The 25,772-nt window shown below is 37.2% G+C and overlaps 1 protein-coding gene across 1 annotated transcript in view; it reads right to left on the bottom strand.

The window, feature by feature from the left end:
* BRWD1 (bromodomain and WD repeat domain containing 1) overlaps positions 1-25,772 on the bottom strand; it is a 123,813-nt gene that overhangs the window by 54,640 nt on the left and 43,401 nt on the right. Inside the window, exons 14-20 of the mRNA XM_040232432.1 lie at positions 24,241-24,391; positions 23,882-24,016; positions 19,908-20,036; positions 19,512-19,737; positions 12,845-13,030; positions 6,765-6,948; positions 3,619-3,712 (exon numbers count right to left, since the gene is read on the bottom strand). Of these exons, the coding sequence (XP_040088366.1) occupies positions 3,619-3,712; positions 6,765-6,948; positions 12,845-13,030; positions 19,512-19,737; positions 19,908-20,036; positions 23,882-24,016; positions 24,241-24,391 (1,105 nt within the window). The remainder of the gene's footprint in view (positions 1-3,618; positions 3,713-6,764; positions 6,949-12,844; positions 13,031-19,511; positions 19,738-19,907; positions 20,037-23,881; positions 24,017-24,240; positions 24,392-25,772) is intronic.

Genomic DNA, 25,772 nt, shown 5'->3' with positions numbered 1-25,772 from the left:
ACAACTCCTTTCCTTAATCTGCCAGTACTTTTTTTTGGTTAAAGCAACAATTCCTATTAATGAATTTCATGACTAAGAATACGTAAATCAGATGGACCAAAAAACTACCACTAAGAACAAGAAAATCCGTCAAAATGCAATTTTTTAAAACAGTTTGAGGGGACTATATATCTAACAAGTCTATGAAGATTTACAAGACTAATACACACAAAAAAGTTATCAGCAATGTAAAAGAACCCTAGATTTTCACTCTGGAAGAGGGAGCTGAAAGATTTAACAGATAAGCAAAAAACTGACCGACTAAATTCTTGAGTTAAGCTAACAAAAATTGCAATCCAGAGTCTCCTATATATAGGTGAGCACCTCAAGCTTCGGCTGTTAGCCCGAAGGACTACAATCTAGACTATAAGTAAACTACAGATCAACAGTAATCCCAAGGAACTAAAAGTCCATCCTTGTCTGGGTTAAGGTGATACAAGCTTGAAAGTGGCCCAAGTAGCCTACGAGAAGCAAATCATACATGCTCTGGGGAGTAAAAACCATCTGAGGCTTCAAATCATCTCTAACCTCTAACATTCAATGAAAAAACACAGGGAACAGGATTTCCCTGCTGGTCCAGCAGTTAGGAAACCCCTGCCAATGCAGGGGACACAGGTTCAATCCTTGGTCCAGGAAGATTCCACATGCTGCAAGGCAACTAAGGCTGTGCACCACAACTACTTGAAGCACACACTAGAGCCTGTGCTCTGCAACAAGGGAAACCACAATGAGAAGCTTGCACACCACAACTAGAGAGTAGCTCCCACTCACCGCAACTAGAGAAAGCCCATGTGCAGCAATGAAGACCCAGAGCAGTCATAAATAAATAAATAAAACATAGGCAACAAAGAAAATGTAACTGTAAAAAAAATGAGAAAAAAAATCAATACTGAATGGAAATGCATCAACAGGGGAGTAAGATACTGAAATAATCAAATGGGTTTTTTAAATAACTAGGGCTGATTTTCAAGGAAATAATGAGAACTTGAGAAAATGGAAAATTTTGAACTGAAAAAAATACAGTAACTAAAACTAAGAACACAAATTTAATAGCAGATTACACACAGAGAGCTGCAGAGAACTAAATGGAATATATTCAGTCAGAAAAAAAATTCAGAACAGCAAGAAACAGCCTAGAGACAAAAGAGAAAATAAGAGACAGAAAGTAAAGTATAAAAACATGCTATGCAAACACTAGCCAAAAGAAGGCTAATACAGCTACATTCCTGTAAAAGAACCTGAAGAATAAAGCACTACTACAGATAAATTCATAATGATAAAAGGTTCAATTCAGTAGGAAAAAGGAAAATTCTAAATATGTACACACATACACACCACATGACATAGCTTCAAACTACATAAAAAACAAGCAGAATCAAAGACATCTACAAACAGTGATATTTTAACACACATCTCACCTTATAGTGATATTTTAACATACATCTCACCTTCCTTATAGACGAGTTCAATCATTTTGAAACCACATGTGGCATTAACTACTACAGCTGAATATACACATATTATATGCTCCAATAATTTTGCTCCAGTGCATATACTCAAAAGAAATACATACACGGATACCAAGAAATATGTACAAAATGTTTTAGCAGTATTCCTAAGTTATTATTCGTAATATAAAAACAATCCAAATGTCCTTTAAGAACAAGTTAAACAGCAACATGCTCATTGTGTGAATACTATCCAGTAATGAAAACAACTGAAATGCAACTACTCACAACAAAGATAAATCTCACAAGGTCAAATGCAAGCCAGATACAAAATATTACATATACATACTGTATGATTCCATTAAGATCAGTGTTTCTTATCCTTTTCCACATTATCATTACCCTATAAGAAACTTGACTTTCTCATTTGCCCCCTCAAAATTGCTATTACCACAGATACCACATAAGTATTTATGTACTATATATGTATCCATGATTTGTATATAAATAGAGTAAGGTTTAAAGTGTTAGCCTTCTTGTCCAATACAGGGTTTTAAATAGCTAGAAACAAAAACTTAATTGAAAACTTTAAAAGCTCTCTGCATTTAACTTTGTAACTCTTTCTTGAATAAATTTTTGATGTAATTTGATTGTAAAATATCAAATTACATACCCAAATTAGAAACTTATGAACATATGTGCTGTGCTATGCTTGGTCATTCAGTCGTGTCCGACTCCTTGTAACGCCATGGACTCTAGCCTGCCAGGTTCCTCAGTCCATGGGGATTCTCCAGGCAAGAATACTGGAGTAGGTTGACATGACCTCCTCCAGGGGCTCTTCCTGACCTAGGAATTGAACTGGGATCTCCCGGATTGCAGGCAGATTCTTTACCATCTTAGCCAGCAGGGAAGCCCAAGAGTACTGGAGTGGGTAGCTTATCCCTTCTCCAGGGGATCTTCCCAACCCAGGAATCACACTGGGGTCTCCTGGATTACAGGCAGATTCTTTAACAGCTGAGCTACCAGGGAAGCCCTCTATGAATATATAATAGCACTGTAATCAAATTTTAAAAAATGTTTCATAACTTATTTTTTCAGAAAAAACAACTGAAAAAAATTGATTTCTTAAAAATTGTAGTTAAATTTAACTTTAAAGTTTTTCCAAGAGGAAATACCCTAACTAAACCTGAAGATATACTCATTCAGATAGTCAATATTTTCTTTTCAGTACTTTACATAGTAATGACTTGAATTACTTTTAAATTAAATAATAAGATAGAAACAGCTTTTATTGAATTCTCAAAGCCCAGGTCATAAACAAAGGCACTGTTTATGTGGCATCAAGACAGTGAATGTGGCAGCCAGGCACATAGAGGCCATTTCTCATGATACGGATACAAGACTAAATGATCAACTGAAACAGAATACCTTGCAAACACAAGTTTTTTTTAACACAGTTTTCTAGCACTTATCTTGCATATATTTTGTGTAAATTCCATTAACTTGCTAATGCTTCATATATGATAGTTATGAAAATCTAAAATGAGTAATTAAACACTAAGGAATAAGATTTTTCTCAAGTGGGTTTGGGCTTTGCATGGTCACATACCTAAGATTTTTTTTATAGGTGTGACATCTAAGATTTTTAATAAATGCATGATTTGGAAAACATCAGAAACAAACAAAGTTAACCAGCATCTTTAGAAATCAAATAGTTGATTACCTTCAGGAGAAAGGAGAAGTGATTGAGAATGGAAACAAAATGCTTTTGATGGGCTCATAATGTTCTAGTGATGATTAAGAGTATACTCATTTTTTCTTTTTTCTTCTTAGGCCACGCCATGAGGCATGCAGGATCTTAGTTCCCCAACCAAGGACTGAACCCAGGCCTCCCAGACCCTCCACACTGGGAATGGGGAGTCTTAACCACTTAACCACCAGGGAAGTCCTGACAATAATTTCCTAGAATCCTTCAGCATTCTCAGCCATTAGGCTACTTCCTGTAAGCTTCAAGCCACTTTTCCTAACAGAAGACTAATATTACTAATATTCACATTGAACAAAAAGAAAACTATAAATTTCAGTTCAATTTCTAATTTGTTTATTCCTAAGAAAATGGAATTCAGGTTACCTTTTGTGAGAACTGGAGAGTCTTCCTCTTTCTTCCAATTATATAAAGATTTCTTTCTTGTTCACCTTTCTCTATTCTGAAGTCTTCCAACTTCCTACAAATTTAAGTACCCAGTTTTACATTAGGTACAGATAAATAAAGGATATATATAGAAAAAAAATTATTAAGAGTCTGGGAATCATACTTTTTTAATGAATTAATTCCTAAAGTTATGATAAAACTTAAGTCAAACAATAGTTTGCAAGGAACTTAATATAAACAATATCTTACAGGCAACTAGGAGGTCCTATTTTTTGTATCTAACACAGAAATATTCATTTATGTTCTGCTTGGCCCTATGAGGACCAATTTGAACAGGATCTCTCACATTAGCTACTCAAAATGTACCTACAATTTTTCAAAATTGCAATTCTATTCTCTAAAGAAAAAATAAGAGCAGAATCCTTCTCCAAACTTAACACTTCTCATTTTATAATTTACGGAAACCAGAACAGCAATGTTACTGTTTCTTCTAATCACCTGTATTTCACTCACATGACATAAAAGAAAATTCATAATGCTGCTGCGACCAATTTCAGAACAAGGGGTCTTTGGCAATGAAGATCATTTTCCTTCTTCACAACTAGAAGAGTTCAAGAACTAAATGTCTTTTTTCTCAGATATGAACGTTCTTGAAAACATGGCTTTATGCTTTGTGCGCTCACATTAAAATTCCACTAGAAAAGTTTCAAAACTGATTTTCTAACCATGCTCTAAGATATAAGTGAACACCGAAATGAGTATAAGCATAAATGATATAAAGACAAAGACTGATTTCCAAGGAAATCACTTTTTTCTCAAGATACATCTGCAGCCCACACTCATGTGACAGCCAAACATCATCCACAGGGGAGTTCTAAATCAGACTCGCCTTCACAAGTAATCAATTTCACCAGCAGTATGTGTATTTAAGGAACTTGTAGCCAAATGAAACTCCTACTCTATACCTGTACACCTCCCTTTGTTTTGACAGTGAACCACTACACACAATTTATTTTCAATCAATAATAAAGCAAAGGAACATTCTAGATCTTCAAAAGTACCATGTTCAACTGTGCGTGATTCCACACCTATGTAAGGTGGTCAGCTAAGAAAAGTAACATTATGAAAGATCACAATATATATATATGTGATTCACTCATTCATTTAGAATGAACATAATTTCTATTTATTGGATTAAGACAAACTATATACCCGAACTTTAGCCCTAAACAGAACCATGCTATGTCATGCTAAGTCACTACAGTCATGTCCGACTCTTTGTGACCCCATGGACTGTAGCCCGCCAGGCTCCTCTGTCCATGGGATTCTCCAGCCAAGAATACTGCAGTGGGTTGCCATGCTCTCCTCCAGGGGATCTTTCCAACCCAGGGAATTTTGGGACTTCCCTGCTGGCACAATGGATAAGAATCCTCCTGCCAGTGCAGGGGACTCAAGGATTCAACCTCTGGTCCAGAAGGATTCCACATGCCTTGGAACAAACAAGCCCATGCACCAAAACTATGGAGCCTGTGCCCTAGAGCTTGTGCTCCGCAACAAGAGGAGCCACTGCAAGGAGAAGCCTGCACACCCCAACGAGTAGCCCCAACTTGCCACAGCTAGAGAAAGCCTGCACACAGCAAGGAAGATACAGCACCACCAAAAATAAATAAAAATATTTTTAAAAAAACAAAAGAAATGCTTGTTTAAGGAACTATTCTTCAGGACTTTCATTTCTGATAACTCTTTGCTTCCCTTGATTTTGACAACAAAAAGTATAGCAAAATGACATGATCATGCAACTCAAGACAAATTTTAAGGCTTAACTAGAGCATACTACACACATGGTGATTTTCTGTTTATCTTATCCCAATTTCCGGTTTTGCCTTCCACCAGTTTATTGTATACTTATAAGCATTCTTAAATTCACTGTATAAAACAGAAGTATCATAAAATACTAATCACTGACTTTTCTGGCTAAACACATGAAAACTTACACAAAATTATCTTCAAGGTATTAGTTATTACGAGACACAAACATGACAGAATGCTGAAAGGTTTTAGATATCAACAAAAATAGTATTTGCTGCCTCCATTTTGGTAACTTGAAAATCAGTACAATACAATTCAGTACAAGGAAAATCCTACCATCCATAGTATACTTAGGAGATATCATCTCTCCCTAAAAGAGAATAGGGCTACTTAAGAAGAAAGACTGATCCTAGGTCTAGGTAAAGAAATTTACAAAATGAACCTGTAACCCTGTCATGCCTGACATCAAAGACGATATGCAAGGGTACTACGTCATTTCAAAAGGACTCCATGGATAAACTTAAATATCAATAAGGACATAAGAAATAGCTGTATCACAGCAGTATGATTAATACAGTGAAAACACACACATACAAACTGGCCACTCTAGGATAGAAAGGAATAAATTTTTATTTTGTAGGCAAATAAAGCAAAATCAGCAAGCATCTATCCTGTTTTTTGTATACAAACTTTACTACTGGATGATCAAATAATAGAAGTGGGTAAATTTTTGTTTAGTAGTATCCAAGATAATAAAGAACTCAGAGCTGAAATATCACTTTTATAATCTCTAAAGAATTAATGCATCTAGGGTAGTCAACATCAACACCTGCTACCACCACAAAAAAAAGGAAATTATGTGCCTTCTGATGGAATTTTACCACTTATGAAATAATCTCACAAAAAACTAAAAATATGACATTTGAAACAACTGGAAACTTGAACACTGGCTATTTGGTTCTATTGAGGAATTGTTCATTTCTTTTTAAGATATGACAATGGCACTTATAGTTTTATTTTAAGATAAGGAATTATCTTCAGAAATTACATACTGATAAACTTTTGGACAAAATGGTAAGTCTGAAACATCCTTCAAAATAATATTGAAGGAAGAAAAGGCAGGTGTTTATGTAGATGAAACCAAAGTTAGAGAACAATTTTGACATTTTCCTACCACAATTAAAATATATCCCAACCCATTACTAAAATATATGTATATGATTATTTATACCACTAAAAATTTAACTATGTGTAAATAACCATATAGATATATTTTCATAGATATAAACAATATTAATAGATATCCTAAAACAAACCTAAATATGCCTAGTGGTACCTCTGGGACAACCACTCTTCGCTTCCAAGCCTGCAGGTCACGCTCCGTAGCCATCTGACTGCGTGGAGCATTCTGGTGCATCTGACGGACACCTTCCACTTGTCCACTACGACGCAGACCAATATTTGGAGGAGACTGGATATCTAAGCTTAGTCTTCTAAAACCTAGGGAAAAATTGTAAAGAATGACTGCAAAACAAACTTCAATCTAATATGCATACACATTCCTCCAATATGATATAAACCAAAATAAAAAGATGTACTGAAAAAACTTTGGAAAAAAATTTTTAATGTGACTGAAACCAAAATGTAGAATACAGAACATGACTATTAACATCATTTTCCATTTTTACTAGACTTTCTGAATTTTATGTTACAAGCATTTTCTATAATAATGTTATACTTGCAGTCCTAAAAACCTTGCCTTCCTCAAAACTGCAAGCTAAAACATTATCTTTCTGGAAAAATCAGCAATGCAAATAGATATCTCAAACTATGGTGGCTTGATAATAAGAGCTCTAATAACAAACATTATTTATGACCTAAAGAGATAATCTAAGCCACTCAGGCAGGCAGCCTGCCCGAGACCATCAGTAAAAATTCACAAAACTGTGAAGTGGGGAAATGCTGGCAGCACCTGAAGTGGAGCTAGGGGAGTGGGTAACATGGCAATGCTGACAACACTGGGCCCTGAGCCTGCGCAGAGCTGGGCAAGCAGACACAGGAGGTGGCAGAGTAACCTCCCAGGAGCTGGCACTCACAAAGGATGGAGACTACCCGGAGGGGTTGTGGGGCGGAAGCCCAGGCAAGTACTTGTTTCCTTAAAATACACAGTGAGCACAGAGAACTCTATCTACTCAATGCTCTGTGGTGACCTAGATGGAAAGAAATTCCAAAGAAGAGGAGATATATCTATATGTATAGCTAATTCACTTTGCTGCACAGGAGAAATTAACACAATGTTGTAAAGCAACTATACTCAAAAAAAAATTTTTTTTAAGAAAGTTTAAAAAAAAAAAAACACAAGAGTGAAGAGGACCTGCTACTAACTGGGGGCTATATACTTTTTGGCCACCTGTAAAAAGCAGAGACATTACTTTGCCAGTAAAGGTCCTGGTTTTTCCTGTGGTCATGTATGGATGTGAGAGTTGGACTGTGAGGAAAGCTGAGCGCCGAAGAATTGATGCTTTTGAACTGTGGTGTTGGAGAAGACTCTTGAGAGTCCCTTGGCCTGCAAGGAGATCCAACCAGTCCATCCTAAAGGGGATCACTCCTGGGTGTTCACTGGAAGGACTGATGTTGAAGCTGAAACTCCAATACTTTGGTCACCTGATGTGAAGAACTGACTCCTCTGAAAAGACCCTGATGCTGGGAAAGACTGAGGGCAGGAGGAGAAGGGGACGACAGAGGATGAGATGCTTGGATGGCATCATCGACTCGACGGACATGGGTTTGGGTGGACTCCGGGAGTTGGTGATGGACAGGGAGGCCTGGCGTGCTGTGGTTCAAGGGGTCGCAAAGAGTTGGACACAACTGAGCGACTAAACTGAACTGAACTGATGCAAAGAGCTGACTCATTTGACAAGACCCTGATGCTGGGAAAGACTGAAGGCAAGAGGAGAAGGGGACGACAGAGGATGAAGTGGTTGGATGGCATCACCGACTCCATGGAGATGAATCTGAGTAAACTCCAGGAGTTGGTGATGGACAGGCAGGCCTGGTGTGCTGTGGTCCATGGGGTCGCAAAGAGTCGGACAAGACTGAGCGACTGAACTGAACTGAAGGAGGGTATTAAATTTTACTTCAAATACACCAGCTCTCCTTGCCTAGGATAAAATTCAAATACGAGTGAATGCAACTTCTGCACTCTTCGATATACAACATTCTGTTTACCGATCAAATGTAAACCAGTTTGTACTGCACAACATACTATACTTCATCTATTAAAAATGACATTAAGTGAGCCTGCTATTAATCCAAAATTTATATTAAAACATACTGATGTTTAAGAAACACTTTTTGCATTTAGAACTAAAAATAAATTCTAAATTTAACTGCCCAAGTCACGGCATTATTCTGCAACAACTTGAAGAAAACATGCAAAGGTTACTTATCTCAGGTTACTTTTCATACTATGAAAAGTAACATGAGTGACCATAAACAGATTAATTACAAAGAATGGTTATTCCACACAGTGGAATTCTATGAAGCTATAAAAAGGAATGAAGAAGAGTTCTATGAATGGATAGGAGTGATTTCTAGAATATACTGTAAAGGAAAAAAGCAAGGTGTGCAGAGGAATGCATACATATCTTGAGTCACTTGCTCTGATGCACTGAGATAAACACAGCAGCAACTATGCAGTGTGTGTGTGCGTGCGTGTGTGCACATGCGCACTTGTGTGTTAGTTGAGTAGTCGTGTCCAACTCTTTGCAACCCCACAGACTGTAGCCCACCAGGACCCTCTGTCCATGGGATTCTCCAGGAGACAACACTGGAGTGGGTTGCCATTTCCTTCTCCAAAAGGAACTATAGAAAGAAAGTGAAGTTGCTCAGTTGTGTCTGACTCTTTGCGACCCCATGGACTGTAGCCTACCAGGCTCCTCCATTCATGGCATTTTCCAGGCAGGAGTACTGGAATGGGTTACCATTTCCTTCTCCAGTATTCTTGCCTAAAATGTTGAACCTGAATCCAATTATGAGATAATGAGACACATTCAGGGAACTGAGGGAAAATTGAGGGAAAATCTGTGAAATAACAGACCTAAACTCTCATAAGTACCAGCGCCATGAGGGAACTGTTTTAAATTAGGAGAAGTAATAATTACACACAACAACCAAGGCTTGATTAAATCCTAAAATTTTAAAAAGCCCTGAAGGACAATTTTGGAACAAGTGAGGAAACAGGAAGATTGTACATTAGGTAGCAGTATTTTATAGTTTGTATACTGTATAATATTATAAAATTTGTTGATCTATGATCACTATATTATGAACATATAAAAATGTTTCTGGTTCTTGGAAGATACAGAATCATTTCTGAAGGGATAAAGTTCACAGTATCTCCAACTTGCTCTAAAATTAGGAAAAAATTACCAGAGACAGAAATTATTTCAAGTGTATATAAGAACCATCAGTTCAGTTCAGTTGCTCAGTCGTGTCCAACTCTTTGCGACCCCATGAATCACAGCACACCAGGCCTCCCTGTCCATCACCAACTCCCGGAGTTCACTCAGACTCATGTCCATTGAGTCAGTGATGCCATCCAGCCATCTCATCCTCTGTCGTCCCCTTCTCCTCCTGCCCCCAATCCCTCCCTGCATCAGAGTCTTTTTCAATGAGTCAACTCTTCACATGAGGTGGCCAAAGTACTGGAGCTTCAGCTTTAGCATCATTCCTTCCAAAGAACACCTGGGGCTGATGTCCTTCAGAATGGATTGGTTGGATCTCCTTGCAGTCCAAGGGACTCTCAAGAGTCTTCTCCAACACCACAGTTCAAAAGCATCAATTCTTCGGCACTCAGCCTTCTTCACAGTCCAACTCTCACATCCATACATGACCACTGGAAAAACCACAGCCTTGACTAGACAGACCTTAGTCGGCAAAGTAATGTCTCTGCTTTTCAATATGCTATCTTGGTTGGTCATAACTTTTCTTCCAAGGAGTAAGCGTCTTTTAATTTCATGGCTGCAATCACCATCTGCAGTGATTTTGGAGCCCCCAAAAATAAAGTCTGACACTGTTTCCACTGTTTCCCCATCTATTTGCCATGAAGTGATGGGACCAGATGCCATGATCTTCGTTTTCTGAATGTTGAACTTTAAGCCAACTTTTAACCATACAAGACTGTTAATATCATTTGTTTGAGATTAGCAAACTCTCCAAAGTACCCAAAAATCCATCAAGAGAATGAATAAAATCAGATATAGGCATACAATAGAGTACACAACAGTCAAAATTAATCCAATGCAATAAGTGATTAATCTTAAAAATATAGCATTCTAATGGCAGAAAGTGAAGAGGAACTAAAGAGCCTCTTGACAAGGGTGAAAGAGGAGAGTGAAAAAGCTGGCTTAAAACTCAACATTCAAAAAAGTAAGATCATGGCATCCAGTCCCATCACTTCATGGCAAATAGATGGGACAAGAGTGGAAGCAGTGACAGATTTTTACTTGGGCTCCAAAATCATTGCAGATGGTGACTGTAGCCATGAAATTAAAAGATGCTTCCTCCCTGGAAGAAAAGCCTGAAAAACCAAGATAGCATATTAAAAAGCAGAGACATCAATTTGCTAACAAATGTCCATCTAGTCAAAGCTATACGGTTTTTCCAGTAGTCAGGTATGAAAGTGAGAGTTGGATCACAGAGATGGAGCACTGAAGAATTAATGCTTTCAAATTGTGGTCCTGGAGAAGACTCTTGAGAGTCCCTTGGAATGCAAGGAGATCAAACCAGTCCATCCTAAAGGAAATCAACCTTGAATATTCTTCATTGGAAGGACTGTTCCTGAAGCTGAAGTCCCATTACTTTGGCTGGCTACCTGATGCAAAGACCCAACTCACTGGAAAAGACCCTGATGCTGGGAAAGACTGAGGGCAGGTGGAGAAGATGGATGAAATGGTTGGATGGCATCACCAACTCAATGGACATGAATCGTAAGCAAACTCTGGGAGACAGAGGAGGATAGAGAAGCCTGAAGTGCTGCAGTCCCTGGGGTCACAAAGAATCAGACAGAAAGTTCCCTTTATAAACCTTTTTATAAAGTTTCAAAACAAAAGCTTTTTATTAATACATTTAAGAATGTCAAATTTATTTTTAGAATGCAAGGGAAGGATAAACAGAATTGTCATCTTGGGAGAGGGTAATAGGGCAGGACCACATTAAAGATGTACATTATTATCATGATTTTAAAAAAAAGAAAAAGAAGAGCATCTGTGCACCAATGATAAGACTATGTCAATAACAAAATTTTAGAGTTTTGTTGCTGTTGTTAAGTATTTACTTATTTACTTGGCTACAGCTGGTCTTAGCTGCAGCATGCAGGATATAGTTTCCTGACCAGAGATCAAACCCAGGCCCCCTGCACTAAGAGCATGGAGTCTAAGTCACTCAATGACCAGGGGTTCCAAGAACAAAGTTTTGACAGACCCGATTCTGTGCTGCTAGAAACCAAAACAACTACATATATAAAAGAAGTAAAACTTAAAGTATAACACACTAATTTTAAAGAGAATTAATGACACTTCAGGACCTAACAGTCATTTCAAATAAAAATCTAAAGCTATCCAAGTTTTCTGGAGTCTAGTGGTTACAACTTTGTGCTTTCACTGCCAAGGACCTGGGTTTGATTCCTGGCCAGGAAACTGGATCCCATCGGTCATGGGGCCAAAATAAAAAATAACAGTAATAAAAAATCTAAAGTCTAGGCAGATTAGATGAAAGAGAGCAAGACTGAAAGGGCAGAAAGAGCTGAAGAAACCGTTCAGAACAGAGCATGGAGCAATAAAGAGATAGGAATTTCTATAGCATTTTTGGACTCAAAATGTTTTAACTTTCCCAGAATTCAGTTGCATAACAATCACCCATCTCTTCTAGATTATTTCCATGAGTATAATTATTACCACATTCCAGTATTAAGTACTTTGCCCTGAAATTCACTGCAAGCTTTCTGATTCTATAAGAAACATTAGGGCTCTACTCAATTAACTTTTTAAAAGATTATATAAAAAGGAAACCTAATGTTCCTTTAGAAAACACTTTTGTTCTCTACTCTTTTTAACTCAACACAATTTAATATAATGTTGTAAATACTCTTATTTTAAAGCAAAAAGAATTTCAGGTACTTTCAAAGTACCTGAAATTCAAATGCTCATTTCTTAGTCTTTCAACCATACTTAATAAAGCTATCTCCAGACTTCTGCTCAAAGTTGTAAAGTATGCTTAGCATACTGCTTTTATACTGAAAAGTTTTTCACAATGGATGCAGGGGACAATGACTTCATTTATTCATCAATTTCAATCTAGCCATGTTAAGGCAAAATACCTCTGCTATATTTCTTACCTCTTCGGGGTGTTTCTTCCCCATTTGAAAGTCCACTTGGAACAGCCTCCTGACCTGTTCCCATTCTCTGATCTTGCTGCTGCTGCAACTGTCTTATCATTCCATCCAGGACACTGCGCTCTGGGCTTCGTTCACCATTATCATTGGTTTGCAGGCTTATAATTTGTTCTATTACCTCTCCATCACCTGCAAATTCAATGAATGAATATCACATCATAATATATACCAAGATGGAAAAAAAACTTTCAACAAGTTACAATTAAAATTACATTAGCAATTGTCAGAAGACTCATTTTTCAAAAATAATCATTAAAGATAACCTTTATTTTCACAACTAATTAAGTTAGAGAAAAGATTCAAAACCAACTTGACAGTACTAAGTTCCACAAAAACCTCAACAGAGCTTCTGAAATCTGTCTAAGTAGAGGAAAATACATTTCAGCAAAAATCTTGTTTTTCTGTTTCAGATCAATGCCTCTTATGTATACATTTCATTAAAATCTTGTTTCCCAAGGTCTCTGACTATAACAGATCAACAAAGAATCAACTGGACTTCATTGTATACCTCTGAGTTTTCTATGCAGCTCAGTCTCTGATATAGAGAAAAGCACTGGCATTTCTTTAGTCTTAAGAAATAAAAAAGAGTAACACCTTTTTGGCCTACAGCAAATGACCACGCCAAACTCCAGCTATAATTCTTCAGATATAAAATCAGATTTTTTTAAGTGTCTTTGCTTCTTTATTTTTCAAATAATACATTTTCAGAGATATTTAACACGGTCATACTTCGTGTAAATGGAGAAAAAGTGCTAGATAGTTGTGAGGTCTTGAAATGTACTTAAGACACTAACATTTTCATACAAAAACAATTCCTTCCTTGTCCTCCCACCATAAAATACATCTTCTTTGAACACAGAACACAGATCTTCCAACCACACCAGCTTATAAGCAGAATTCTAACAAACTGAAATGAATAGGGTATTAGGCAAAAAGAATGCAAAGATATACATGTATATTTGCATCCACAGTAACACATGAGAAACTGAAAAATGTCATACTGTTTCAGGGAAAAAAAGACGACTTCTATCCTACTACATGAGTTAACAGTCCCTTGTATCTCAGATAACATTTCCATTTTACTACGGAAATCAATGAAGAACTTAAAAGAGTTAAATAAAAATCACTGAAGCTTTTTTGATGACTCTCAAAAAAAAAAAAAAAAAGAGCTAAGAAAGCAGAAGTGGAGCCCTAACCTAAAAGGATAAAAAGACTTTCATTAGAACCAGGAGTAACATAACATTCCTAAGATCACAACATGGAACCAAAGGGAAAAGAGCAGAAAAGGAGACTTACAATCCTCTCCCCTCCCCACAAAAAGCCATGTAACATTTCTCTCCTGGCCCTGGACTTAGATTTAAGTTTGGCGAACACCATTAGGAATGATACTGGTTTCTATCTGGCGTAATGCAACCACTATTCAAATATTAAAGAAGGCTTCAATGCTACAGTATTCTTTCACTACAAAATACTACAGCATTGGAAAGAATACAAGAAAGAAGGGCTTTCAAATACTGGATAACCGGGACCCCTGAGAGAAGACAATAGAGTCCAGTCTTTGGATTGCTCCAGGTAACAGCCTGGAGGCAATTTCCAAGCTATAGAACAAGGAGGGAACCCAAATACCATCCAGAAACCACACTGAGTTGAGAGACAGAGGTCAGGGTCTGGGGGCAAGCAGGAAGACTAAAATATGCAGACTGGTTAGAAGAATTGAAAAGATACGCCATGATAACACTAATTTTAAAAAGCTGGATTATTTACAATAATATGAAACAAACAGTCTTCAAAACAAGAAATACTCTCCCAAGAATAAACGGGGACATTTCATAATGATGAAAGAATTAATTCACAAAGAGCACAATCTGAAATGTGTATTTACATTATAACAGAATTTTAAAACTCACAAAGCAAAAACTGATTGAATCGAAGGAAAAAAAATAAGACAAATCCACAGGATAGTTGGATATTTCAGCACTCCTTAAAACAGCCACAAAATGGGAAAGAGCCAAGTAAGTGTACTCCAGCTACTAGTGAATGGATAAATAATGGTATATCCATGCAATGGTGCATGATCACTAAACAAGGAAAAAAAAAACAGTGATATCTGCAACAACAGGAATGAATCTCATAAGCACCATGCTAAGTTAAAGAAGCCAGACACAACAGACTACATATTGTATGATTTCATTGATATAAAACTCCTTTAAAAGGAAAAATTAAAGTGACAGCAACAGTCATTACAAGGGGCCAGAGGAAGGGAGAGGAATAATTCTGCTCAGGAGAATTTCTGGGGGCAATGGAAATGCTCTGTATTTGGACTGTGGTGGTGGCTTACATGACTGTCTTAACATTTCTTAACTCATTTGAATTGCACACTTAAAAGCGGTGAATTTTGTTGTGCAGTTGTGCATGTGACTGGTGATAGAAGCAAGATCCGATGCTGTAAAGAGCAGTATTGCACAGGAACCTGAAATGTCAGGTCCATGAATCAAGGCAAATTGGAAGTGGTCAAACAAGAGATGGCAGGGTGAACATCGACATTCTAGGAATCAGCGAACTAAAATGGACTGGAATGGGTGAATTTAACTCAGATGACCATTACATCTACTACTGTGGGCAGGAATCCCTCAGAAGAAATGGAGTAGCCATCATGGTCAACAAAAGAGTCCGAAATGCAGTACTTGGATGCAATCTCAAAAACGACAGAATGATCTGTGTTTGTCTCCAAGGCAAACCATTCAATATCACAGTTATCCAAGTCTATGCCCCAACCAGTAACGCTGAAGAAACTGAAGTTGAACGGTTTTATGAAGACCTACAAGATCTTTTAGAACTAACACCCAAAAAAGATGTCCTTTTCATTATAGGGGACTGGAATGCAAAAGTAGGAAGTCAAGAAACACCTGGAGTAACAGGCAAATTTGGCCTTGGAATGTGGAATGAACCAGGGCAAAGACTAACAGAGTTTTGCCAAGAAAATGCACTGGTCATAGCACCCTCTTCCAACAACACAAGAGAAGACTCTACACATGGACATCACCAGATGGTCAACACCGAAATCAGATTGATTATATTCTTTGCAGCCAAAGATGGAGCTCCTCTATAGAGTCAACAAAAACAAGACCGGGAGCTGACTGTGGCTCAGATCATGAACTCCTTATTGCCAAATTCAGACTTAAACTGAAGAAAGTAGGGAAAACCGCTAGACCATTCAGCTATGACCTAAATCAAATCCCTTATGATTATATAGTGGAAGTGAGAAATAGATTTAAGGGTCTAGATCTGATAGATAGAGTGCCTGATGAGCTATGGAATGAGGTTCATGACATTGTACAGGAGACAGGGATCAAGACCATCCCCATGGAAAAGAAATGCAAAAAAGCAAAATGGCTGTCTGGGGAGGCCTTACAAATAGCTGTGAAAAGAAGAGAGGCGAAAAGCAAAGGAGAAAAGGAAAGATATAAGCATCTGAATGCAGAGTTCCAAAGAATAGCAAGAAGAGATAAGAAAGCCTTCTTCAGCGATCAATGCAAAGGAATAGAGGAAAACAATAGAATGGGGAAGACCAGAGATCTCTTCAAGAAAATTAGAGATACCAAGAGAACATTTCATGCTAAGATGGGCTCGATAAAGGACAGAAATGGTATGGACCTAACAGAAGCAGAAGATATTAAGAAGAGGTGGCAAGAATACATGGAAGAACTGTACAAAAAAGATCTTCACGACCCAGATAATCATGATGATGTGATCACGAATCTAGAGCCAGACATCTTGGAATGTGAAGTCAAGTGGGCCTTAGAAAGCATCACTATGAACAAAGCTAGTGGAGGTGATGGAACTCCAGTTGAGCTGTTTCAAATCCTGAAAGATGGTGCTGTGAAAGTGCTGCACTCAATATGCCAGCAAATTTGGAAAACTCAGCAGTGGCCACAGGACTGGAAAAGGTCAGTTTTCATTCCAATCCCAAAGAAAGGCAATGCAAAAGAATGCTCAAACTACTGCACAATTGCACTCATCTCACATGCTAGTAAAGTAATGCTCAAAATTCTCCAAGCCAGGCTTCAGCAATACGTGAACCGTGAACTCCCTGATGTTCAAGCTGGTTTTAGAAAAGGCAGAGGAACCAGAGATCAAATTGCCAACATCCTCTGGATCATGGAAAAAGCAAGAGTTCCAGAAAAACATCTATTTCTGCTTTCTTGACTATGCCAAAGCCTTTGACTGTGTGGATCACAATAAACTGTGGAAAATTCTGAAAGAGATGGGAATACCAGACCACCTAACCTGCCTCTTGAGAAACCTGTATGCAGGTCAGGAAACAACAGTTAGAACTGGACATGGAACAACAGACTGGTTCCAAATAGGAAAAGGAGTATGTCAAGGCTGTATATTGTCACCCTGCTTATTTAACTTCTATGCAGAGTACATCATGAGAAACGCTGGACTGGAAGAAACACAAGCTGGAATCAACATTGCCGGGAGAAATATCAATAACCTCAGATATGCAGATGACACCACCCTTATGGCAGAAAGTGAAGAGAAGCTAAAAAGCCTCTTGATGAAAGTGAAAGAGGAGAGCAAAAAAGTTGGCTTAAAGCTCAACATTCAGAAAATGAAGATCATGGCATCTGGTCCCATCACTTCATGGGAAATAGATGGGGAAACAGTGGAAACAGTGTCAGACTTTATTTTGGGGGGCTCCAAAATCACTGCAGATGGTGACTGCAGCCATGAAATTGAAAGATGCTTACTCCTTGGAAGAAAAGTTGTTACCAACCTAGATAGTATATTCAAAAGCAGAGACATTACTTTGCCAACTAAGGTCTGTCTAGTCGAGGCTATGGTTTTTCCAGTGGTCATGTATGGATGTGAGAGTTGGACTGTGAAGAAGGCTGAGCGCCGAAGAGTTGATGCGTTTGAACTGTGGTGTTGGAGAAGACTCTGCAGAGTCCCTTGGACTGCAAGGAGATCCAACCAGTCCATTCTGAAGGAGATCACCCTGGGATTTCTTTGGAAGGAATGATGCTAAAGCTGAAGCTCCAGTACTTTGGCCACCTCATGCGAAGAGTTGACTCATTAGAAAAGACTCTGATGCTGGGAGGGGTTGGGGGCAGGAGGAGAAGGGGATGACCCAGGATGAGATGGCTGGATGGCATCATGGACTCGATGGACGTGAGTCTGAGTGAACTCCAGGAGATGGTGATGGAGAGGGAAGCCTGGCGTGCTGCGATTCATGGGGTCGCGAAGAGTCCGACACGACTGAGCGACTGAACTGAACTGAACTGAAAGTATACTTCAATCAAACTAATAAAAAGAATTTGGAAGAGTAAACATATGGTGATTTACATTTATCTTTAAGCTTAAAGTTTTAGCAAATCAATCCTCATTCAAACAAAAGTATCTTTTTAAAATTTATTTTTAATTGGAGGATAATTGCTTTACAATTTTGCCTGGTTTTCTGCCATATATCAACATGAATCAAGTCACAAGTATACACATCCCCTCCCTCTTGTACCCCCCTACCACCTCCCACTTTATCACACAGATGTATCTTTTTTCCTTTGCTTAGTCCAAGAATATTAGAGAAAAACACTACATGCTATGAACAAAAACAAAGAAAACAAAGCAAAACACCTCTGCCCTTGGCTAGAACAGGTTACAGACAAGATGGAACTGGAAGCTCCTCTGCCAGAAAGTTAAAGTGTTCCAGGAACGATGAGGTCTTGGGAAAGGACACAAACCTCTGCCTAAAGGGTTTTCACAGCCAAATCCAAGATAACATGAGCAACTAAGTAACAACAGTACTGGATTTTAACTCACTATACAATAACCCGAAGTCCAGACTAAAACTTAATAAATGAGAGAGCAGTAGATGGTCAGCTAATGATAAAATGAAAAAGCAATGATCAAAGAGTTAGAAAACCATTTCACAACCTTCAGAACAACAATTGATTCAGGCAAGAATTACCAATGGATCCTCAAACTTAAAGGTAAAGTTAGAAAAGGAACAGGTTATTTATACAAGTTACTAAATAATTACAAAGAGGGAAAAACCTTCAGAGTGGAGAACTTTGGCAGATACCCAGTGTTCAAAGTCAATACCACCAATAACTGGATGAAACACAACCACAGGCATCCTGACATGATACTCCAAGAAGACTACATCATTTATGCTGTGCTCTTCAAAAACGCACAACCTGAACTTAATGACAGCTAAATTTAATGTTCAGTCCCAAATTAAAATCTACATCAGGGAGGCAAAAACAGCTGTAACAGGCATTATATTAGAATAACAAAATTTGATTATAGGCTATAATAGTATAAATGTTAAATGTTCTATTTTTGATAACTGTTCATGATTATATAAGAAAACATATTTGTTCTTAGAAAATACATACTTAAGTATTTAGGGGTAAACGGACATGAGGCCCAGAACTTAAGTCTCAAGTGGTTCACAACAATGATATGTATCTAGAGATAAAATAATAAAACAAACAGTGCAAAATATTAAGGACTGGTAAATCTGAAAGTATAGGAGTTCTCTGTATTATTACTTACATTTTTCAAATAAAAAAAAATTTTTTTTTAAAAAAGGTTTAGCACTTACTTGTTGCCACATAGCCTAGTTGTGGAACCAAATGTTCATCTGCAGAATTTTCTCGGCCAGGCACTAATCGCTGATACTTAGTTGGATGAGGGTTTCCATCTACATCTACCAAGAATGGTGGAGGCATAAGGTGAGGGGCCTGCTGAGTCTGCTCGTCTAAGACGTAATTATTAGAATCCCTAATCAGCGGTCGATAGTCAGTATGGAAGAACATCTGATCAGGAATCTAGAAATGGAAAGTTTACAGACTGAAATTTTGAGGATTAAACATGTTAAAGAACATATATATTAACCAGTTAATTTTATTGGAAAGGATAAAAAAATCAATATATCTAACCTATTTTAAAAACATCCTTCTTAACTATTTACATGCTCTAAGAAAGTATGTAAAATGACCTTTTCATATGGCTTGCTGCATCCAAAACCAAATATCAGAAGGTGACCGTGAGAATCTGTACAGGCAAAATGCTGTCCATCCTGTGAAAACTTACAATCAAAGACAGCTCCATGTCCTTGTCCTTCAATCTAGGAAACAAAGATGGAAAATTTTATAACCATCTCTATGTAACACCTTTAGTTATTATATAAAATTCTGAAAAAATATTTTAAAGTGAATTTTTCATTAAGCATGTCAATATTTTCAAAAAGTAAAATTCACTTTAGATATCACTGGCCTAGGAAAAACCTTGATGGATCTTCTGAGAATTAGTTCGTAAAATGATCAAATGAAAAGATCATAAACCAACCCCAAGTGAAGGCTTTTACGTCTTACAAGAGAATGAAACCTCCATAAACTTTCTAATACATAACAAAAATCTATTGATTAACAACTTACAAGGTAAATGATTAAAGATTAATAATGTGTGTTATTCATGAATTAAAATCAATACTTTTATGGAGTTTAAGCTTTCTACTTAGATGACTAACCACCATGCAAAATTGTAATGCTGCAAGTGTCTCAAGGGTGCATATGTAAATTCTTTCACCTGCAACTTCCTTACTTCAGACTGCCACAAATTTCTAAGTGCGTTGTGAATGTTGGGGCTTCCCTCATAGCTCAGTTGGTAATGAATCCACCTGCAATGCAGGAGACCGTGGTTCGATTCCTGGGTCAGGAAGATCCCCTGTAGAAGGGAAAGGCTATCCACTCCAGTATTCTGGCCTGGAGAATTCCATGGACTGTATAGTCCATGGGGTGGCAGAGTCAGACACAACTGAACAACTTTCACTTTCATGAATGTTGCCTTAAATAAGTAACTTCTAAACTGCTTTATTCTTGTTATTTTAACTCTAAATACGATTAGTTTAGTATTAACAATTTATAGTTAAATGAGATGTTTCATTAACTCATTAGTACAGAGCTATGCATACTTGTTTCAGCATATAAATAATAATTAAAATTTAGAACAAGTTAAACTAAATCAGTACTGGAAAAAGGAATCATCCACCCAAACAAAACAGAAGGATTTATTTTCATTGTCAGAACAAACTCATACATACCTAAATATCCACTTGAAAAACAATTCACTTCTGCTATACCACACATGAAAGAGTGCCTTTAACAAAATGGGGGGGTGGGGGCGGGAATTAAGGTATTAGGATACTTAGGGACCTGCTAAATAAGATAATGCCCCCCTGACCTGAGACTCTCAGTCCAAGTAAAGCGAAGGCAGGTGGGGAGGCAAGAGCCCTGGGCTGGTCAGGCAAAGTTGGTGGCAGTTACTTTGCTACCACACATGTGCAACTAACCTCACCAAAAGTTAAGGGTACCTACTGAGAAGGAAGTTTCTCAAGTGGGCAAACCTACCTAAGCAGAGCAAGACACACGGCACTTTTTATCTGCTGTCTGAAGAGTCCTACACAATCATTCCTGATAAAACAAAAATAGCCTGCAACTGTGTCCAGAGAACACTTCAATGTCACACTATGTTTCTTGGGTTAGTCACTCAGTCATGTCCGACTCTTTGCGACCCCACAGACTGTAGCCCACCAGGCTCCTCAGTCCATAGGATTCTCCAGGCAAGCGTACTGGAGTGGGTTGCCATTTCCTTCTCCAGGGTATCTTCCCAACCCAGGATCGAACCCAGGTCTCCCACACTGTAGGCAGACGCTTTACCGTATGAGCCACACTCTATGTTTACTACTTTTTTAATGAAATACTGTCTCATTAGTAGCTTAAAACCCAAGAATTAGGAGACTCTCGGGTGATCAGTAAAGGTAAGAATTATTCAGCCTACAAGGCCAATTTCTGGTGTTTGACTAGAAATAAAATCATTATTGTCCATTTGAGACTTTTCAGGTTACTCTTTGGCTTAGTGGTTATTTTAGATTATATTCTGTTTAAAGCCTGAATTAATGTTGTCTTCTGTTTTAACAGATTAAATTTAGGATGTTCCTATTGACTTTTAAAGGACAATTAAGAAGACGGTAAAGCGTCTGTCTACAATGCGGGAGACCCAGGTTCAAGCCCTGGGTTGGGAAGATCCCCTGGAGAAGGAAATGGCAATCCACTCCAGTACTATTGCCTGGAAAATCCCATAGACAGAGGAGCCTGGTAGGCTACAGTCTATGGGGTCGCAAAGAGTCGGTCACGACTGAGCGACTTCAAGAAGACGGATGTACCTATGAATTTTAAGGCCACAGAAAAATGAAAGGTTTATTTCTTTTCCAAGGATTCCAAACAGAGATACAACATTCAGAGATGCCTAATGATGTACTTTATGCTATTTGAATTGTTCTAGTGCATTTAATGTTAGTAAATAAAACACTTTATTTTGGACAGTTAAACTGTCCAGTGTGAGCATATTGAAATTAAAATTTTTAAAGTAAAAAAAAAAAAAAACCAGCAAAAACATGGCACACATGGAGGAAGATGGTTTTCAATCAAAAAGTCTAAGAAACACTCATCTATAGGATGCTACTGTACTGCCTCAAAACTTAGTTAGCGTTTGAACTGGGTCTCAATATACATAAAGAGTAATTTTAGAAAACCTATCATGTGTATGTCTCAGAAGTCTTAACAATGTATAAGCCCTTTTATACATTCCCCTCAGAATTTATCCCAAGGAAATAATCAGGGATCTACATAAGCAGACATATATATTCAAACTGTTGCTGCTGTGCAGGTTTTAGAAACTACTTAAATACTCAACAACAGCAAATTAGCTACATAAGTAACATTCTTCTAAGAAAGGCTGAATTTATCATCAAACATACATTTACAAATTCTTAAAAAATATTTAAGGGCTTGAAAAGCATTCTTTACATAAAATGAGAAGGGATTACAAAGCTGAGTACAAAAGAGTAAAAACAAACAAAAAACTACGTGTAACAATGCCAACTAGTAATTCTATAAAAATGATGCCATCAGAAAATCTTCAATGGATATTGATATCTGTGAAAGTTTAATGAGGAACCAGACATTTACACAGTCTGGAAAAAAATCAGTTTAAAAATTACAAAGAAAAGAAACATTTAAAAAATTAGTGTGAAAACTTGGCAGATGTCACCTTAACCAAATACTTATAATTATCACCATATCAATAGTGGAACATATAAACATCATCAGCCTCCTAATACAATGCATGGAGGGCACATTATCATTTTTTTTAATCAAAAAATATACAACAGTATTACATCATGAAGAAATACCAGACAAAACAAATATCCTGTAGTATTATTTGTCTGTAAAAAGGCAAGATATGCAGGGTGAAGGATTACTGATTTTACATAAGTGGAAATACATAACTACTTAATATGATACATGATCCTGAATTAGTCCAAGAGGTAAAACACAACTATAAAGGCATTATTAGGACAATTGACAAGTTTTGAATGTAAACCAGATTAGGTAATGCTACCTTATCAATGTTAAATTTGCTGATTTTTGGTGACTATATTGCAGCTATGTATAAGAAATTCTAAAAATATGCAATAAGATCATAATCTGGTTTTCAAACATATGTGTGCAAGAAGAAAAAAGCTGAGGAAACAAAAAACGATGTTTGACTCCTCAGAGGACTTTACTGAATATTATTTTTTATTACCAGGTATTTTAATAAAATTAAATAGTGAAAAGGTATGAATTACCGTAATTTTGCCAATTTAAACATAGACAGGGACACATTCACAGACACAAAGCTAAATAAATACATTTTAAAAATCTTCCCCTCATGTGAATTAGTTATACAGATTTCAATTACATATGTACATTTGAACATATGACTATCAGACATTTATCAGCCTTGAAGTAGCACCCTGATCTTTAGAAATACAAACTGCCAAAAACATGCAGGTTCGGCTACATCTCCTTATCCAAACATTTGAAACAAGTGCAAACAGGCACAGAGACACACACTTCCCGCACTTACCATATTGAAATAATGTTTCATCTTGGTGCCTTTTGTGATATCCCATATGAATATGCTGCCGTCATGTCCTGCAGATAACATAATTCTGGAATCAAAGGGATGTGTCTCCAAAACAAATACTTCATCAGCATGTCCCTTTATTCAACAAAGTCATATAGTTAAGGAGGGTCTGAAGGTTATAAGTTTAAAATTAAAAGCCTATGTTGTCACAGTATCCAAGGGCTTTTAAAAATGCATTAATGACAGTAATTTATACATTAGTATATATACAAATTTCTATTCATTTGATAATATAAATGAAATTTTTTAATTTGTTAAAAAAAAAATCTTTAATTGTTATATGTTATAAAACTACCTACCAACAGGTTATGAAGCAGCTGTCCAGTATAAGAATTCCACACTTTGAGGACATGATCATTCACAGCTGTGACAACAATGCTATCATTCTGATTCCAAGCTATCATTGTTACTTTGGGTTTCATAAACCTTTCCTCTTCCAAAGATAAATCTCTAAGAAAAAAAATACAACATGTGCAGTGCTGTATGTGTAGGCGGCTACACAATCTCTCATAGATACAAAAATACTAAATAATCTAGCTCATGTCCACACCTTATCCCCTTCACAGAGTTTATCACATCTGACCCACAAAAGGTTATCTACAAACAGATGAGGGCAAGATCCCAAGGGGGAAGGGATGATCCAGAAACAGTTCAGAGGCTGAACATAGGCAGATTCCAGAACACCACCATTATTCATAAAAGCAAAGCTTTTCTCTACATCTAGGATTCCATTCTCTTGACTGCAAGGCCTATCGGTAATATTTTCAACTACTTGGAAGACATGAAGAAGGTAATTCACCTTCATGCCCCTAATGTCTAGAAAAGTTCCTGACAGACTTTCAGTATGCTGAACTACCTCTTTACACTTCCCTACAGACTGTTCCTACGGCTCCCTTGGCAAGAAGGGTCTTATACACACATCTGCAATGTTTTGCTGCCTTCATGAAAGCAATATGCAGTTTTTGTGTAAAATACAGCAGTCAGTAATATGGGGGGGGGAGGGGGAGAACCTAGCTGCTTCTGAAGTCATAGAGCACACTCAAAGAAATTATAAACATAAAATAAACATGTATTTTAAAGAAAACAGCTACAAGGAGGAGTGCTATATAACATCTATCTGTGTAAGCACAATGGAACACAAATGACCGAATAATTCTAACTAGATTGTTCAGAGGAAGTGTAACACAAGAGACAAAATGGAATACAAGCTAAGATTCCAGGCTTCACTTGAATTTACTAACAGACGTGTTGCATTTCATCAAATAGATCAGCCAAGATCAGAACACTAGAACAAATATATCATCAATTTATACACACAGAAAACACTGCTTTTCAAGATTTGAAAGAGGTAAAACTTTAAATGAAGAAAGAATATTTCTACCAGGAGGGGAAATACAGGAAAAGTTCTCTCCATGAAGAGAGTATAGCAACAAGAAAACTAAACCGTTCTCAATCTCATTTAAAAAAATTCTGGACTTCCCTGGTGACCCAGTGATAAGGAATCCTCCTGTCAATGCAGGACTTGGGTTCAATCTGAGTCCAGGAGGATTCCACATGCCATCAGGCAACTAAGGCCCAAGGCAGCCAAATAAAATATTTTAAAAATTTTATTCAAGTTTTTACAATGATGTTCCTATTTTGCCTAATAAAGTAACTGTTCATACATGAATACGGTTTCAAATTTTCTTCACTGTTATTCATTCATTATTATTCACTTTCACACTAAAATGCTGAATATCCAGATGTAACATTTTTAAGTAATTGTAAAGATTTGTTTGTGAACAGGGATTATCAGATTTCTAGTATGTATTCTTTCCATTCTCTACCACAG

Source organism: Oryx dammah, unplaced genomic scaffold (genome assembly GCF_014754425.2).
Source record: "Oryx dammah isolate SB20612 unplaced genomic scaffold, SCBI_Odam_1.1 HiC_scaffold_2, whole genome shotgun sequence".
Classification (NCBI taxonomy): domain Eukaryota; kingdom Metazoa; phylum Chordata; class Mammalia; order Artiodactyla; family Bovidae; genus Oryx; species Oryx dammah.
The sequence above is the reverse complement of the archived record's forward strand: the minus strand, read 5'-3'. Positions and strand labels throughout refer to the sequence as shown.